The sequence below is a fragment of the Lynx canadensis genome, chromosome E1, assembly GCF_007474595.2.
Source record: "Lynx canadensis isolate LIC74 chromosome E1, mLynCan4.pri.v2, whole genome shotgun sequence".
In the NCBI taxonomy this organism is placed as follows: Eukaryota; Metazoa; Chordata; class Mammalia; order Carnivora; family Felidae; genus Lynx; species Lynx canadensis.
Window position 1 is genome coordinate 12,932,982 of NC_044316.2, and position 17,751 is coordinate 12,950,732.

At 44.0% G+C, this 17,751-nt stretch overlaps 2 protein-coding genes across 2 annotated transcripts in view; one reads left to right on the forward strand and one right to left on the reverse strand.

Annotated features, from left to right (window-relative positions):
* The window catches only part of ITGAE (integrin subunit alpha E), a 73,521-nt gene extending 58,517 nt beyond the window's left edge, over window positions 1–15,004 (forward strand). The window contains 10 exon segments of the mRNA XM_030294854.1: window positions 258–356; window positions 902–981; window positions 1,683–1,760; window positions 2,268–2,331; window positions 2,556–2,663; window positions 6,035–6,091; window positions 6,402–6,497; window positions 8,506–8,601; window positions 13,189–13,293; window positions 14,665–15,004. Coding sequence (XP_030150714.1) covers window positions 258–356; window positions 902–981; window positions 1,683–1,760; window positions 2,268–2,331; window positions 2,556–2,663; window positions 6,035–6,091; window positions 6,402–6,497; window positions 8,506–8,601; window positions 13,189–13,293; window positions 14,665–14,760 — 879 coding nt within the window. The 3' untranslated portion in view covers window positions 14,761–15,004.
* On the reverse strand, window positions 3,184–6,344 carry HASPIN (histone H3 associated protein kinase). The gene has a single exon (XM_030294852.1). It carries the CDS (start codon window positions 5,834–5,836, stop codon window positions 3,488–3,490), a length of 2,349 nt encoding a protein of 782 aa, XP_030150712.1. The 5' UTR covers window positions 5,837–6,344; the 3' UTR covers window positions 3,184–3,487.
* Window positions 15,005–17,751: the final 2,747 nt, after the last annotated feature.

A 17,751-nucleotide genomic window follows, 5' to 3' on the forward strand; every position in this document is an offset into this window, starting at 1 on the left:
GTGGCAGGTCAGGGACTCCCTTCACAGCTTTACAGAACCACTCCCTGGGCCTTGTATTTAAATTCCTCAACTACCTACTACTGATCCCTTTTGCCCAGCTTGTGAGGAAGACAGAGACCAAATCTGATTTGTGTCCTGACTCCTGGCAGATAAAGCCTGAGCTCTGGCATGTAGAAAATCAGTGAATATTTGAATTGGTATGAGGCAAATGCTTCCTTTTTTGCTCTTTAAGAACAGGGTCTTTTCTGTGTTAACAGCCTCCTTCTCCAGACATTTGGTGTGATGACCCTAAGCCAACTGCTTCTGTGCTGGTCATGAACTGCAAGATTGGTCACCCTATACTCAGGAGGTTGTCTGTGAGTCTGTTTTGGTCAGCTGACTCTTCTAACTTGGACTTGGTGTCTCTCACGTTCCCGGTCTCATCTGAATCTCTTAGTTGTGGTCTCCACACTGTACTGTAATCAACCCCTTCAGCAGAGCTTAGAGCTGCCAAGTTTGCTCTCAAAGTAGGGAGTGGTGGGGTGGGAGATATAGCCGCAAACTGCTGGTTCACCCCCATTACAGCAGAGTGAAGTTGGGAGTAGTATGGGAGGAGCGGCAGACCCAGGGTTACTATTGTGAAGGGAGTCCCTGATCTGCCACTGATGATCTTTGTGCCGTGGGCAAGCTCTGAAGTGGTTTCCTCACCTGTACAAAGGGAATAATGCTGTCTGCCCAGCTTATTCCATATTGACATTGTGAGGCTTACATGGAATAATACATGTGGAAGCATCCTGTGCTACAAAAATGTGAGGAATATGAATTGCTTCCCAGGTCTGTTTAGTTAGTAGGAAGCAATCTGAATTGTGGGTGGTAGAGAGAGGAACCACGTGACTTTTTTTTTTTTTTTTTTTTTAAATAGGCAATCTTTTCAGTAGTTTGGCAGCTAGAAGAGAATGCCTTTCCAAACAGGACAGCCAGTATCACTGTGACAGCCACCAAGTAAGTACTGTCTGTGTCAGAGCAGGTCCAGGCTGTGGCCCTGGAAGAAGTCTCCATCCCGTGCGTGTGTGTTAAGAGTTATGGCTCCCTCACTGCTCAGGAAGAGCCTCAGTGAACCCACAAAAAGAACCTATGCTGCTGCAGTGACCTGGCTTTCCCTTCTTGCTATCAGAAATATTGAAAACCTTCTTTTAGTGACACACAAAGCAAAACTGGCTTAGCGTCTGGTAAATTAGCCTTGGACGCAAGTTCTAATTCTGGTTCATTTAACTTTGGAGAAGTTCTGTCATCTGCAAAACTTCTATGTTTGGGGGTGTAGGGTATAGTGTTAGGGAAGGGTTCACAAATGGAGATGATTCTGCCCCTCAGGGGCAGTGCCTGAAAACATTTTTGGTTGCCACAACCTGGAGCAGGGGGTGGAGGGTGCTACTGCTATCTAGTGGGGAGAGGCCAGGGATGCTGCTAAACATCATACAGGAGGATAGCTTCTCACAAAAAATTATCTGGCCCAAAATGTCAATATTGTCAAGGTTGAGAAACTCTTTTAAAATCAGTGTTTCTCCAAGTATGGTCTTCTGCACTCTAATACTTATCTTCAAGAGTCTTTTCTTACCTGACCCTCACTGACCCGGAGAAGCCAAGGTATGTAAGTAGCTGTGTACAAAGCAGGTGTGCTGTCAACTGACACTCTTATTTCCTAGTTTCAACGGAAAACAGTCTTTGGTCACAAAGACCCACAGCCTCCAGTTCAAGCATGCCTTCATTGCAGTTCTTCCCAAGTAAGTACTTCCGAGGGGCCAACACCTGCAGGAATTCTCTCTTGTGGGAACTGGTGGTCGGGGTGGATGTGGGCCTTGTCCTTCACTGATAGGAGGCTGCTTAAAGCCCAGGCTCCCACTGATCTCTGGGGCACTAACAGTTGGGTCCTAGAAACACCATGGTAGTAACCAAAGGGGGAGCAGTGCCTGCTGGTCTTGCTACAAAAAGTTACTGACGTAATGCTAAGGAGGGAAGAGAGGAGCTGTGGCATTGAGAAATAAGGAAAGAGAAAAGTAAGGCCACTCTGAGGAATGATAATTAGACACACACAGAACCAGCCCTAATATACAGAATTCAAATATCCTACCTGATCCCAGCTGCCCTACCGCCACTCTACATTTTGATATTCAGCTTTGATTCATCTTAAGGATCTGGTACCCTCTTTCTTAGCGTATACACTTGGTAGCATTCAGGCTCCTTTGAAAGAAGGGGGCCTTGAGGCCTAACAAATATCGTCTCAATTGCAGACCGTCAGTGATATACATGAACACAAGCCAGGGGCTTTCTGTCTACAGAGAATTCTTCTTCAATGTAAGTGCTTAGTGCCTATAATTGCAAAGTTACAGGTGGCAAAACACCAGTTTGATTTCCCACGCTCTGATTTTATTTTGCAGATACATGGGGAAAATCTCTTTGGAGCCGAATTCCAGCTGCAAATTTGTGTTCCAATCAAATTACAAGATCTCCAGATTATAAGAGTGAAAAACGTGACAAAACACCAGTTTGATTTCCCACGCTCTGATTTTATTTTGCAGATACATGGGGAAAATCTCTTTGGAGCCGAATTCCAGCTGCAAATTTGTGTTCCAATCAAATTACAAGATCTCCAGATTATAAGAGTGAAAAACGTGACAAAAATTCAGGTACTTAGAGGCATTTCTTTATCATGATCACACCTCTTTTCAAAGTGACTATGGATTCTCAAAGGTATGAAACCAGAGTTCTAGAAAAGGAGTAAAAACATGTTTAGTTAACCTGGGAACACATTGCCAAAGTCATGTTCACAAGAAATATCAACCATTCAGCTCTTAAAGCAACACTTCCGTTTTCCTCCCCTTGGTGAAAAATAAGCAAAAATTCAAACCTTTTTAATACCCATGGAGATACTTACTTTCCCTCTGAAACTGATAAATTCTGCTTGTCTTTGTGACTGGCAAATGAGCTTGATAAACATGAGATATTTCTTGCACTTCTCCCTATAAATTTACCATCTTCCTTTCCTCCCTCCAGTCTATTTCTGCTTTGCTACAGCCTCTTTACTCTCAGTTGACTCTTCATCTGTAGTATGGTTCCCTTATGGTACCTACAGCCACAGGCTCTCATCAGTATGAAAGTTGAGGTCTTTGGCTTTCCTTATTTACTTATTTATTTATTTAGCTCAAGGTACATGAAATGTCAAGGCTCAGAAATGAATATATGGAAAGGCATTTATAGAATGGACTCTGCTGACAGAAAGAGGACTTCTAAATTGTAATCACTTGTTCCCATGTATAGTTTATTTTTAAAGAACATTTGTTAACTTCAGAAACATTTTAGTTTCTACTAGGAAACAAAATTCTTGTTTGAAAAGTTGTTAGAAACATTTAGAATGGGAAATCCACCCTGCTCTGGGGATGAAGGCTGAAAACAGCATCAAGGGCTTTAAGACCAGTACCCTCTCAGCTTGGGCCTGTAAGGCATGTCTGACTTACTTAAACAGACTGTGTTGGCAGAGCAGGTCAGTGGCAGACCTGAAATTCAGCATTGTCCTATAGAAATGCTGGATCTTTCTCTTCATTTGCTTCATGGCAGGGGTGTTACATTTAATCTTGAAGGTCATCTGTTTCAGAATCTTATCTGTGAGGTAATGGAGCCAGAGCACATTATTATAAGGGTGATATTCACCCCAGCAGTTGTTGTTCTCCTTCCTCATTAGCCTGTAGATCTCAAACTGGTAGTCACCTTCACCTGTAAATAGGTCCTCATCCATGGAAATGTCACAGAACACCACGATCCCATCCCGTTCCAACCGTGACAGGGTGTAGTCAATGATATTGACTTGTAGTCCACGGGTGGGGATAGTGCTCGTGTTCCCGTTGAGGGTGTACTGGAGCTCTTTGAGGCTGGTTTTCTTTAAGAGCACATTCCCCCAGTGTAAGTCTCGGTGCTCAAAGTGCAGTGATGCCTCGGCCACTGCGAGAGATGCTGTGATCTGGTGTAGAATGCTCTTTGCAGTAGCCATGGAGGACAACTTCGTTCTCATTTGCTCTAAGTCAATCCCTCCAAACTCAAATTCCAGCACAATGAAGAGCTGGTCTTCCTCAAAAAAGTCAGGCCGGTCATTTGCAGACCCTTTAGTTGAGTTATAATGGTCCCAGGCTCTGAGGAGCAAGGGAGGGTAAGATCCTTGAACACAGTGCACCGAATTCAAACCAATAAAGCCTTCTGTACGGTTGTGTATCTCATCAGACAAAAGGCTCAACTCTTTGGAGATGATGATCTCCGGCAGAATTTCCTCAAAAGTTTTCTGATGGGCTCCGTTGACCAAATCTGGTCCTTCAATAGCAATGATTTTTAGGGCAACAGGTGTGTGATTAACAATTGTTTGAAACACTTCACCAAACACCCCTTCTCCAATCTTCTGACAGCATTCCAATTTTTCTGTGGAAAGGCAATTGCTAAAGGGGATAGGGCCCTCCTGATTGCATTCCCCGTAAACCTTTTCAGCATCTGATACCTTTTTGTCTGTGACATGTAGTGTCTTAAACGGGGTTAGCAAATACATGGAAGAGCAGTTCCAAGGAGACACGGCACTATTTGTTCTGTTCGTAACAGGAGGGTTTGGATATTCAGAGATGAGGGACTCAGAGAGAGAACTGGCAACGGTGTAGCTACTGCATACTTCCGACACAGCAGTCACCATCTTCTTCTTGTGGAAACTGAAGGAAGCCCTGGCTTTGGTCCAAGAGGCATTCTGTAAATGAGTCAGGTCCTGGGTGAGGGATGAGTCTTTTTCCCTCTTTTGGTCCCTCTTAAACTGGTGGTAATGGAGAAGGGAGGTTTCTACTGTTTCCTGCAGTTTCCTTTTTCGACTAGGCCCAGTTCTCTCAGGCCTGTTGATTTCCCCAGGTACAATACAGCCCTTGCAACCATCTGCCTCCTCGGAGTCTATCTGGGCAGCCCCTTGAGACCCAATCTGTTGACAACAGCCCTGGTCTGTGGCCCTCTTCTTACCCATGCTTGAAAAACCTGGCCTCTCCAGCCTCTTCCCCGTCTGTTCCATTTCACAGCAAGGCTCCCTCATATTCCTCCCAACTGCCCCACTCTCAGAATCCTCAGGGTTTCCAGAGTCCGTGACACTAAAGAGAGCTGACCTGAGGTTGGCATGGGCTTGGTGGGCCAACCTAGTGAACCTGCCTCCTCCTGTTGCTGCCTCCTGGAGGCGGTGGAGGGATGCTGGGTCCAGGGAGGCTGCTGGGAGGTACAAGCCACTCGGAACTTCAGAGGCTGCATCCAAAGAGGCGGCGGGGCCGGTCCCGAGGACACTGTCTCCTGGCGCTGGGAGGCCGGGGCCAGGAGAGGCCAGACTGCTGAACAGGGAGGCACTGGTGCCCAGCTCGCCGCCGTCCCCGGGCCGGCTGCACGCACTGAGGTCCGGGCTCAGTAGGCACGGGTTGCCGTTAGAGAAGGGCGGCGGTTCGAGCGGCCCGCAGGGGGTGCTGCAGTTCTGCGGAGGCCGAGCTCGCAGCCTCAGGCGTCTTGGCGTCGCGATCAGACTCGGCCGGTCCTCGGAGACTCGACCGCCAGGGCCCCTCCGCCGTCGACCCACCGGAAAGCCGAGGAAGTCTGGGTCGTCGGGATCGTCGGAAGCGATAGAGCGCGAGGGGCCGCCGCTGCTGGCGTCGCTGCTACTGCTGCTGCTGAATAAACGCTTCCGGTCTTTCGGCGGGAACCACTGCGCCGCTGCCCTGCCTGGTCGCCGCCGCGGCCCCCCGCCGCCCGCAGCCCCATACGTTCGGAAGAGCCGATTCCCAGGTCGCGGGAGCGACGCCGCCATCGTCGGCACCCGCCCAGAGGTTCAAATGCAAACACCGCGAGACTTCCTGAAGGCAGAAGCGCCCGCCAGCTAGACTGCTGGGTCCTAGCGTCCGGCTATGCGCATGCGCCTCACGATGGGTCTCGCCGGGGCTGGGAGAGGGCGGATAACTGATAGTTTGGCGTCCTCATATCCGCTGTGGAATGGCTCTCGTTTCAGGACCACACTCTGTGCAGCCAGACTCAGGTGGAAAGGTGCGGAAGCGATCCTGTTCAGGTGAGCGCGGCCTTCCCGAGAGGCCGAGGGAGGGAAGAAGTGCTTGAAGCGGGTGACGTGAGAGGTCCGATGCTCCTTTCCCCGACGTTTATTCCTGAAAACATGCAGGGCGGCCTCAAGGCGCTCCTTAGCCTCTTCTCTGGGTAACGTTAGCCATATCTGTGGCTTTGCTTGAGCCAAGGTGAGGGCTGAAACTGTATACACCCTGTATTCTGGTATCTTAAGGTGCCCTGCGTGCTAAGTGTTAAAGCTTTCATCTTTTGCACTCAAAAAGGGATTGTGCTAACTATAACCAGAGTTTCCTTTTCAGCATGGAAAAAAATGGCATTCAGTGAGCTGTGTCATCACTTCAAATAAGGAAAACGTAACGGTGGCTGCAGAGCTCTACTTGAGTCAATTTCAGCAGGTACTTGAGATGGTGAAATGCTCCAGATGTGACTCGTTCCTCGCGTGCATCTCCTATCTTTCGGAGAAAAATTAATGGTATCTCAAATGTAACATGTCCAAAACAGGTGTCTCGATCTACTTTTTGCCTCAATCTGTTCTTCACTCAATTACTTGGGGTAACTTAGTAGGGTAACTTACTCTAGTTATTTATTTTAGGAAATACTTGTGACTCTCTCCTTCCTTTCCTACATCCCCATATCTATTACAGCAGCAAGTTCTATCATTCCACCTCCAAAATGTATTCTAAATCCATTCACTTCTTTCCATCTCCACTGCTACTATTGTAGTTCTGGCCACCATCTTTTGCTCCAGCTATTACAGTAACCTGCCTTTTCCTCTTGTCTGCGCTCTTGCCATGGCCTCTACAAATCTTTCTTCACATAACAGCTATTTTAAAAGTAAACATTGTGCCACGCCTCTCAAAAAAAAAAAAAAAAGTGACATTTGAATACACCTAGACTAGGGCCGCCTGAATGACTCAGTCAGTTGAAGGTCTGACTCTTGATTTCAGCTCAGGTCATGATCCCAGGGTCGTGGGATTGAGCCCCATGTTGGGCTCTGTGCAGAGCGTAGAGCCTGCTTAAGATTCTTTCCTTCCCTCTGCCCCTCTCCCCAACTTGTGCGTGTGCTGTCTTCAAAATATTTTTTAACAAATTAATTAAAAAATTAATACTTCTAGACTAAAACACATACTTTTTCAGTGGCCTGCAAGGTACTGCATGATCTAGTCTTTGCTACTTCAACTTTATCTCCTAGTACTCTCCTCTTTCCCACTTTTTTTTTTTTAATTTTTTTTTCAACGTTTTTTATTTATTTTTGGGACAGAGAGAGACAGAGCATGAACGGGGGAGGGGCCGAGAGAGAGAGAGACACACAGAATCGGAAACAGGCTCCAGGCTCCGAGCCATCAGCCCAGAGCCTGACGCGGGGCTCGAACCCACGGACCGCGAGATCGTGACCTGGCTGAAGTCGGACGCTTAACCGACTGCGCCACCCAGGCGCCCCACTTTCCCACTTTTTTAAAAAAAAGTTTATTCATTTATTTTGAGAGAGAGAGAGGGAGGGAGGGAGGGAGGAGGAGGGGCAAAGAGCGAGGGAGAGATAATCCAAAGCCAGCTCCACACTGTCAGTCAGCATAGAGCCTGATGCGGGGCCTGAATTCACAAATTCCGAGAACATGACCCAAGCTGAAATGGTTGGATGTCCAACCCAACTGAGCCACCCAGCCCCCTTTTTTTAATATTTATTTTTGAGAGAGAGAGCTAGCATGGGAAGGGTAAAGAGAGAGGGGGACAGACGATCTGAAGTGGGCTCTGTGCTTACAGGAGAGAGCCCAAAGCAGGGCTCAAACTCAACAAAACTGTGAAATCATGACTTGAGCTGAAGTCACATGCTTAACTGAGCCACCCAGGGCCACTCCCCTTGCCACTCCCCACTTCTTATACTCCAGATATTGTCCTTTCTCCAATATTGTTCTGGCCATATGATCTTTGTACTTGCTGTCCCTTCTGCATGACAGTGCTTTTCCCCTGTATCTTTATGTGCATGGTTTCTTATAATTAGCTCAGGCATTACCTTAGAGAGGCCTTCCCTGATCACTCACTCTAAAGTGGGAAATAGGAGGATCGAGTGTAACACCTCACAGTGATCCAGATGAGAATGATGAGATCTGAACTGAAGGAGTAGCAATGAGGGTTGGAGACAACAGACAGATGAGAGAAAGAACAAAAAGGAGAATTGTCAGGAACTGATTCGGGGCTGGTGAATGGTGTTGTGACATGAGGTAAAGTGCAAAGGAAAATCAGTTGGGGAACGATTGCAGGATACTTGCTTGGGTAACTGTGGTTGCCAAGACCACTAACTAGACAAAGGAGTACAGGAGAAGGAACACATATAAAGGAAAAGATGCTGTTCAAAAATAGTAAGTCCATGTCTAAAATATGTTTTATCTACCCTCTATCTTATAGTTACAGAGAGATGTAAATGAACTGCAGATCCTTGGTGAAATAACTTTCAACAAATCTCTGTATGAGGGGCTGAATGCAGAGAACCACAGAACTAAGGTAATCCCTGGCTGTTTTCTGTTGTTCTGGACAGTGTCCTGGGGAAACTGTGCCTAGCCTTAGAGCCCCTGTACCAGCACTCTTCCTGTTTTCAGTCTTAACACCTCTGATCTTGACTCTACCACGAGCTGCCTCTGTGACCTTGAATTAGCCAGCATCAACCTCCATTTTTCCATCTGTGAAATGAAGCAATTGAGTAAGAGGCTTAAGCTGAAATAACTAGGCTGAAATCAACAGCTATGTATACTTTGATTTGAGAGTGTATTGTATTTTTAAAATTTGCCAAGTGAGAAATTATTTTTTTGTATACATTAATTGCCTTCCTCGTGTGTAGTATTGTTTAGTTATGGTATTAACCAGTTACAATACTCAGGAATGCATGATTCTTTTATAAATCTTAAACTAAATACTGGAACACTTGGGATTTCTTTTGCAAAAGTGTGACCACAAATCATACTAATGTCTGTGATCTATGGGCTAAATGCTGTGTGTGCTACTCTGAGCTGTCATTCTTGTTGACACTTAACCTAGATGTGCTCCTGGCTTGCGAGAGAATCCATCTATGGGCCCTTTAGTCAGGCATGAACATTACTGGAGAGGATGTCAAGAAAATGAGCTGGATTGCTAAATGTTAGGTTCTCTGATTTCCTTCCTGGGGGACGAGAAATGAACAGTTCTCTAGACATGTCAGAAATAACACTTTTCAACTATTTCCAATACAGAAAATTATATGGGGGAAAGAGAAGTGCCCCATTGTCCCACTGCCTAGATTAAAAAAAATAGAAGAGCAAGAAAATCCAAGCCTTACAGAAAAATATCAAATGAAAAATAATGGTTCCTTCATTCCCCCCCTTTCCCATGCCCCCAGCTCCTTCTTCCCAAAGGGTGTTATGGTTAACAGTTTCTTATATGCACATTTGTGAATTATTTATTTCTTCCTCTTGCTGATGGCTTTTATTTCTATACATAGATTCCTTATAATTATTTTCCTTTCTTTAAATTCAATACCCTAAGCAAAGTGTTAAGTTGTTCCTGACAATAAGCAACAAGGGTAGAATGAACCTGTGAGTGTAAATACCAATGTATCCAAGTGCGTTTCATTTGCAAGTAAGGGAAAACTCCCACTAAGGTACCATAAGGGCATCTGTTGTTTGTCTGGTCAACGGCCTGGCTCCTTTGAATCTTGTGCCCTTCCATCTGTGTTGGTGATACCTTCCCTTGTGGCCAGCACAAAGCTACCACCTCTCCAAGTGCTGCGTTTTCATGTGTCAGGATACAAAATAAGAAGCAAGAGATCAGTAGCAAAACTTCCCTTTGTAGGAAGGGAAATTTTCCTAAAGACTCCCAGCAGCTGTCTCCTTACATCTTGTCAGTGAGAACTGGATCTCATGTCAGTCACTGGCAAAGGGGAATAGCTCTGTCATGATTAGCTTAGATCAGCCATGATTTCTGATAGAAAATTCAAAAATTCAGTGTTCAGCTGCAAGCAGTAGGTACCCTGTGTCCCACTTCTCCTTCACCTTTACCAGGGTAGCTTTGGGGTACCTTTGGAACCTGTGGGTTTAGAAGAGGAAAAGGGGAAGAGGTTTTGAGAAAGAGGAGCATTTCTTTTACTCAGATCTGGCCTGTTATACCACTGTGACCTTGGGATTTCCTTTCATTATTTTCCTAAACCCATACTCTCAAGTCCTTCCCCCTGCTACCCACCCCCCCCACTTCACTCTTACATAGAAGAAAAACCAGCTCTCTTCCTGTTCTTCCTCCCTGTGTGTTGCTTTGCTCCCTCTCTATTGTCAAGGCCCAGAACTTACACCTATTAAGCTCAGCTCCGTCTGAATTAAATAGTTGCCTGGAGGGTCAACCCTAGGAAGTAACCAGCATTTATAACTTAATTGGAGGAGGCCTTAAAGGAGTAAATTTGTCCATCTTTCCGACTCATACAGCAGTTATCCCCGACCTTGTTGCTTAGACACTTGCATGAAAGGACTCAGTGTTTTGGGCAGGCAGAGAAGTCTTGATGGCCCTCTGGCCCCACTTAAGTCCTGGGAACATGCTCTGGGCATGGTCTGTATGCTGGCCACAGCTTGGGAGGGCCATAAATGGGTCTCGGGAAGCAACATCCGCTGAGCTTTCCGGCTGAGTCCTGTTAGTGAGAAGAGAGCTTAGACTCTTGAGATTGAGACAGCCTTTAGACGACAATGCTGGGGATGCTTCTAATACAAGAACTCTGTGAGTACACTTGACCCTTGAACAACCTGAGGATTAGAAGTGCCGGCTCCCCACATAGTCGAAAATCCATGTATAACTTTTGACTCCCCAAAGACTTAACTACTAATAGTATACCGTTGACTGGATGTCTTATTATATTATTATATTATATACTATATTCTTATAATGAAGTAAGCTAGGGAAAAGAAAATGTTAAAGTCATAAAAGATACATTTATAGTACTATATCACAAATAAATCTGCATATAAGTGGACCTACACTGTTCAAGCCTGTGTTGTTGAAGGGTCACCTGTAGTATACATGGATGCCATTTTGCATTCATTATCATATCTTAACATATACTTTAGTTTGGTGAAGAGCGGACCAGTGTCTTTGTCATATTTCATGTGAGACAAACGTGTTATCAGACTTTAGGGGTTTGTGCCCTAAGGTCAAAAAGAGCTGTCAGAATGATGTCAGAACAGAGTTGGAAAGGACTTAGAGATCATTTAAAATAGGTCATCATTTTGAAGATGATGAGCTGGGGGCCCAAGGACACAGAGTGGCAGAGCTGGATGTAAAACTGATTTTCTTTCAGTGTTCTCTCAAACCTAGAGACCAGTCCCTTGGGACCTCTGTTAAACTGTCAGATAATCCTTAACAGATCTCCTGACTGACCAAAATAGTGTAAAGTGTTTTGTTCTTTACATAATTTTGTTGTGCTGTTGGTTCTTTTTTTTTTTTTTTTTTTGGGGGGGGGGGGTTGTTATTTTTTTTCCTCCAGTTTTTGTTCTCTTTGCTTTTTGAGGATTTTTTTTTGTTTTTGGTACATCTGGCTCAGAGATTCTTTCTTTGGCCATGTCCAGTCTTTTTTTTTAATGAGCCCATCAAAGGCTTTCTTCATTTCTGTGACAGTGGTTTTTTTATCTCTAGCATTTCTTTTTGGTTCTTTCCTGGGATTTCCATCTCTCTTTCATTGCCTATCTGTTCTTTGTTTTGTTCTTGCATGCTGTCTACTTTATCTGTGAGAGCCCTTAGCATGTTAATCATAGTTGTTTTAAATTCCAAGTCTGATGATAATTCAAACACCTTTCTGTGTCTGCTTCTGAGGCTTGCTTTGTCTCTTCAAAATGTTTTTTGGGGCGCCTGGGTGGCGCAGTCGGTTAAGCGTCCGACTTCAGCCAGGTCACGATCTCGCGGTCCCTGAGTTCGAGCCCCGCGTCAGGCTCTGGGCTGATGGCTCGGAGCCTGGAGCCTGTTTCCGATTCTGTGTCTCCCTCTCTCTCTGCCCCTACCCCGTTCATGCTCTGTCTCTCTCTGTCCCAAAAATAAATAAAAACGTTGAGGAAAAAAAAAAAAAAATTAAAAAAAAAATGTTTTTTGCATCTGGATATGTTTTATGATTTTTTCTTTCTTTCTTTTTTCCTGGTAATTTTTTTTTTTCCTGATAACCAGATACGATGGACCAGGTAAAGGAACTGTTGTAAATAGGTCTTTAGTGATGTGGTGGTGAGGTGTGGGGGAGGGGAAGGAGGATGTGCTCACGTGCTCTACCATCCTGTGATTAGATTTCAGTCTTTTAGTGAGCCCATGCTCCTGTCTGTGAACCTACACCTCTGGGCTGTGAACCTCAGAAGTATTTCTCATTTTTTTTTAGTCCCCTTAGGTGGGACAGGATACCTAGAGTTGGGTATTTCTCTTACCCTGGGTCAGTTACGCTCTTAGCAGGTTACGCTCCAATTAACTAGTTTCCCCCGATGGCAGGCCAGAGTGCTCTGGCCTATTTCAAAATGGTTCCTTTTCTTCTCCCCTTGCCAGAAGCATCAAGGGATTTTTTTCGAGTATTTACTGTAGGAATCTGGTCAAGCTCCTAGAGGAAAACCTTATAGTGTTGTGGAGGCTCCCATATGACTGGGTTCCCTGGAGGTTTTAACTCTGAGAGTTGTCAGTACTGAACTTCTCATGATTAATTCATGAATTACAGATTGGGTTTTCCTACCCCAGCGCTGGGAAGCCTCTACTGCCTGTATTTATCTATCTGTCTCGCTAATCTTGGGGGCAGCAGTTTGCCAAGTATCCTCCCCTCTCTTAGGGCGCCAAGAAGAGTTGTTGCTTTTTCAGTCTGTTCAGCTTTTTACTTGTTAGTACGGAGTGGCGCCTACCACGCTCTCTACATGTGGAACCAGAAACTGAAAGCCTCGTTAGGTAATTTTAGATGCTGCATCAGGAAACTTTAGCTTTTTCCCTTACTGTCATCAGTCTTGGTCAATATACAGAATGTTGCCAAGTTCTCATATTTTGCTCCTTAAAATAACATGTGGAATTTTTTTCTCATCTGCTTTAGGAGACTTATTGGATGATCTCTGTATCTTGTTCTAGATCACTATCATCTTCCTGAAAGAGAAGGAGTATTTGCACCTCATCTTTATAAGCAGTGCTGGTGGCCTTCTGGTTTTGATTGTGATTATAATCACCCTTTTCAAGGTCAGTTCTACTCATGTGAAGTATTAAGATACAGAGATTTTCCTTAAACAGATTTGATGGTCATTCCCCTATTTTAAATCCTTTACTTTCCTTCCCCTGTTTTAGCGTTCAGACATTTTTTTTACTGCTTTCAAGATCCTCACTCTCCAGCCTTTACCCTTCTCAACTCTTAAGTCTTGCTTTTTCCTCCAAACACGTGTAACTAAATAGGTTTGTGTCTGTGTGCTTGCTGTCTATACTGCCGTCCCCCCACCCCAATGCCCTTTCCCACCTTGCTCACACTCTTCCCTTAAGACCCAGCCCAGAGATTCCTCAATCTTCTGAGCTATGTGCTTTTCCTGTGAGCTACTTTCTGGAAACCCTTCCGGGTGTCAGTCATCACACTGTATCATAATTATTTCTGTTCCTAGTAGATTGTGAGTTTCCCTTTTATTTTTTTCCTCAATTTTTTTTTTTTATAATTAAGTAATCTCTATACCTAACATGGGGCTTGAACTTAACAACCCTGAGATCAAGAGTCTCATGCTTTACCAACTGAACCAGCCAGCTGCCCCTAGATTGTGCATTTCTTGCTGTAGGAGGCCATACTATCTGTAGTAGGCTGAGTATTTTTATATAACTAAGATCCATTATAGCCAAAATTATAATATTTTGCAGAATTAGTTAAGTTAAAAAAAGGTTAAGGAGCAGGGCACCTGAGTGGCTCAATGGGTTAAGTGTCTGACTTTTTTTTTTTTAATGTTTACTTATTTGAGAGAGAGAGAGAGAGAGAGAGAGACAGACTGTGACCTGGGGTGGGGCAGGGGGAGAGACAGAGGGAGACACAGAATCCAAAGTAGGCTTCAGGCTCTGAGTTGTCAGTGCAGAGCCTGATGTGGGGCTCAAACTCATGAACCACAAGATATGACCTGAGCCGAAGTTGGACACTTAACTGACTGAACCACCCAGGCACCCCATTAAGTGCCTGACTCTTGATTTTGGCTCAGGTCATGATCCTAGGTCATGGGGTCAAGGCTTGCATTGGGCTCCTCACTGAGCTTGGAGCCTGCTTGAGATTCTGTGTCTCTCTCTCTTTTTCTCTTTCTCTTTCTCTTTCCTCTGTTTCTTCTCTACTCAAACATGCTCTCTCACTCAAATTTTAAAAAAAAAGGTTAAGGAGGTTTGGGGTTTCAGAGGAAGGTGGAAAATCACTTCTGACTGGAGAATGAAAAGGCTTGTGGAAAGGTAGCATTTTAAGACTGATCTTGAAGGATCAGATTATCAGGGAGAAATTCAGAGGAGGTGTGAGAAGTTCTAGAGAACTAGATGACGGTTTTCTAAAACAGATGGGTATCTTAGGCCTATAATGGGACTTCCCCTCCTTTGTTTTAGTTTGGCTTTTTTAAAAGAAAATACCAGCATCTGAACTTGGACAGCACACGGAAGGCCTCGCTGAAATCAGAGAATCTGCTCACAGAAGAAAATTAGGACCAGCTTCCTCATCCATTGGGAGAGAACATCAGCTAGTCCTTCAAGTTCTAGAGACTTGGTGTCGTTACTTTTTTTTTTTTCTTTTAAGATGATCTAGAGCAGAATCTAACAAATTGTTAATGGAACATTGTTTTTTAACCATACACTGTCCCCAGAGTGTCTGTGTATTGTGCAGAAAATAAACTTGGGAAACATTTGAAATTAAATAAAATTAAATTTTCCTTTAAAGAAGTGCCTTTAATACAGAAATATACTTTGTGATATTTTTTTTCTCCAAGAGGAGGTATAGCAATTTCCAACCTTATTTGCCTAAGAATACTTTTTTCTTGGCGTTTCCATTGATGTCTCCCAACATAGTGTTCTACAAAGTACATCTTGGGGGACAGTGGTCAAAAGATCCTGGCATTTTCAAGATCCTAAGATGTGGCCTATTACTTCAAATCAGAACACAAAAAAAGCACGCCTGGAACAAATGTAAAAAGTAGAAAAACAGAGGTCACCAAAACAGGAACTAGAAGGTGAGGAGAAAAGCAAGACTCTTCTGTAATTTCATTTCTGTTGTATGTATGAATACATCTATTTAATGCACTGTGCTAATCCTTACCCAGCTTCCTGCTCAGTGAATTGCTCAGGGAGACTTCTGTTCCTTGGTAAATACTGTCACCAGGAGAGAGCATTCTTCCACAGGAGGAGATGGAACCTGGCCTGGGAGTTGGGGGCACAGAGATGAGGGCCTAGTTACAGGCCGGCTTCACTCTTAGTATCTTATTTTATTTTTATATCCCTTGCTGTCAAAACTTGGCCCCATCTCCCCACTTTTAACCCTGCAATGGAACAGTCTTTGTTTTCATGGATCATAAAAGTCATTGCAATAAATTAAATGGTGTATCAGTATATAATGTAGAAAGATATCCTTGTCTTCTTGATCTAATTCAGATGCTTTCGTTATTTTTTTAATTTTTAATTTTTTCTGAAATGTGTGTGTGTATAAAGTGCAAATTAGGGACTGAGTTTTGCTTTTTGTTTTGTTTTTCTCCCAGAAGCATAACGAACTTTCACAGCACCATTAACTGAAATAACCACCTCCTTTTTGCTTATTCACGCTCTCCCATTTCGCAGGGGCTAAAAGGCTTCAAACATCTCCCAGACTCCTTTGAGGTGGGTTTCTAATTTCGATTTTTCCAGTGAGAGGCACTTGAATGAGAGTGGAAGGTGGACAGATAGGAGGTCTTTCTTTTGGTTGCGGCAGCAGTGGTGGAGGCAGGTGAGTACAGACCCCTGAGCGGCAGTGCGACAGCACAGCCCCTCCCTGCAACTCCCGACCTCTGGGTGATACCAACTCTCCCGTTTTTATCTCCCAGCCCTCCCAACAGATTTGAAACATAACTCTCATTAGTAAATCCCTTTCTGCTTGAAATATCTAGAGTGGTTTCTGTTTTCCTGTTGACCTTGAGTCTAACTATATTATTTCCAGTGAATAACAGCTGTCTCTATATCATTTAATGAAATGTCCATTAATAAATTAAAATTCTGCTGTTACTACTCGTGAAATTCCTATGAATGCATATAAATTCTGGAAATTTAATTTTGTTTCACTGATCTGTTTGTTCCTGTACCAGTACCACAATTGCAGGAACACTTTTTAGCATTATGCAAACGATAAATTCTAAACAGCACAAAGTATCTAAAAAATAAAAAGTTAGTCTCCCTCTCCTCTCCACCTCCAATCTCTTTCCAAAAGCAACCACTGTTAATACGTTTTTAGATATTCTTTAAAAATATTCCTCTGCATATACCAGCATATGCATATCCACGTATGGATAAAGGAATTAGATTGTATAGATTGTTCTCCCTCCTACTTTTTCATCTAATGGATTTTAGGCATCTTTTGGTAGCAACCTCTGGCAGATCTACCCCATCCTTTTTAACAGTTCCATGATACACTGCATTGTATTTACCTAACAGATCCCTACAAGTGGATATTCAGGTTGTTCTATTTCTTTCCTTCTTTTTATTACAAAGAAAAGGTGTGATGAACATCTCTAAACACGTATCCTCCCTGGTGTGCTTTTCAGGTATGTCGATGGGTAAGTTCCTAGCACAATCACTGGCTCCGAGATGACGTGCATTTAAAATTTTGATAGACGAAATAAGTCATGGGAACGAAAGGTACAGAACGGGGATTGTAACCAGTGGCATTGTGACAGCACTGTATGGTGACACACGGTAGCTACACTTGTGGTGAGCACAGCAGAACACGTAGAGTTGTTGAATCACCGTCGTACGCTTGAAACGGATATAACATTGTCAGCTACACTTCAATTCAGTTGTTTTTGATAGATGATGACAACCTCCAAAAGGTTTCTACCAGTTGACACCCCCACTCAGAGAATATCAAAGTGCCACCGTGTCCATTGCCACCAGCTGGGCATCATCACATTTTCACTATTTTGCCAACCTGATCATTGTGGAAAATGGGATTCTGTTTTTGATACCAGTTTTCATGTAACTTTGCAGTAAACTGTGATACCTGATAGGACATTTTCATTCTTAAGAAAAACTACTGCTTCTATTCTTTCAGATAATTCTTAATATCAGTGTTTCAGATTCCTAAAAGAAAACCTTTGAGGTTTTAACTTAAATGTACAGATTAGGTTGGGGCACCTGGGTGGCTCAGTCGGTTAAGCGTCCGACTTCAGCTCAGGTCACCATCTCGCGGTCCGTCGGTTCGAGCCCCGCGTTGGGCTCTGGGCTGATGGCTCGGAGCCTGGAGCCTGCTTCCGATTCTGTGTCTCCCTCTCTCTCTGCCCCTCCCCCGTTCATGCTCTGTCTCTCTCTGTCTCAAAAATAAATAAACGTTAAAAAAAAATTAAAAAAAATAAACGTACAGATTACGTTGAGGAGAACTGCTTTCTTTACGGCATTATTTTCTTACTCAGAAATAAGACATTTCTCCACTCGCTGAGATTTTTGAAAACACCCTGCAGC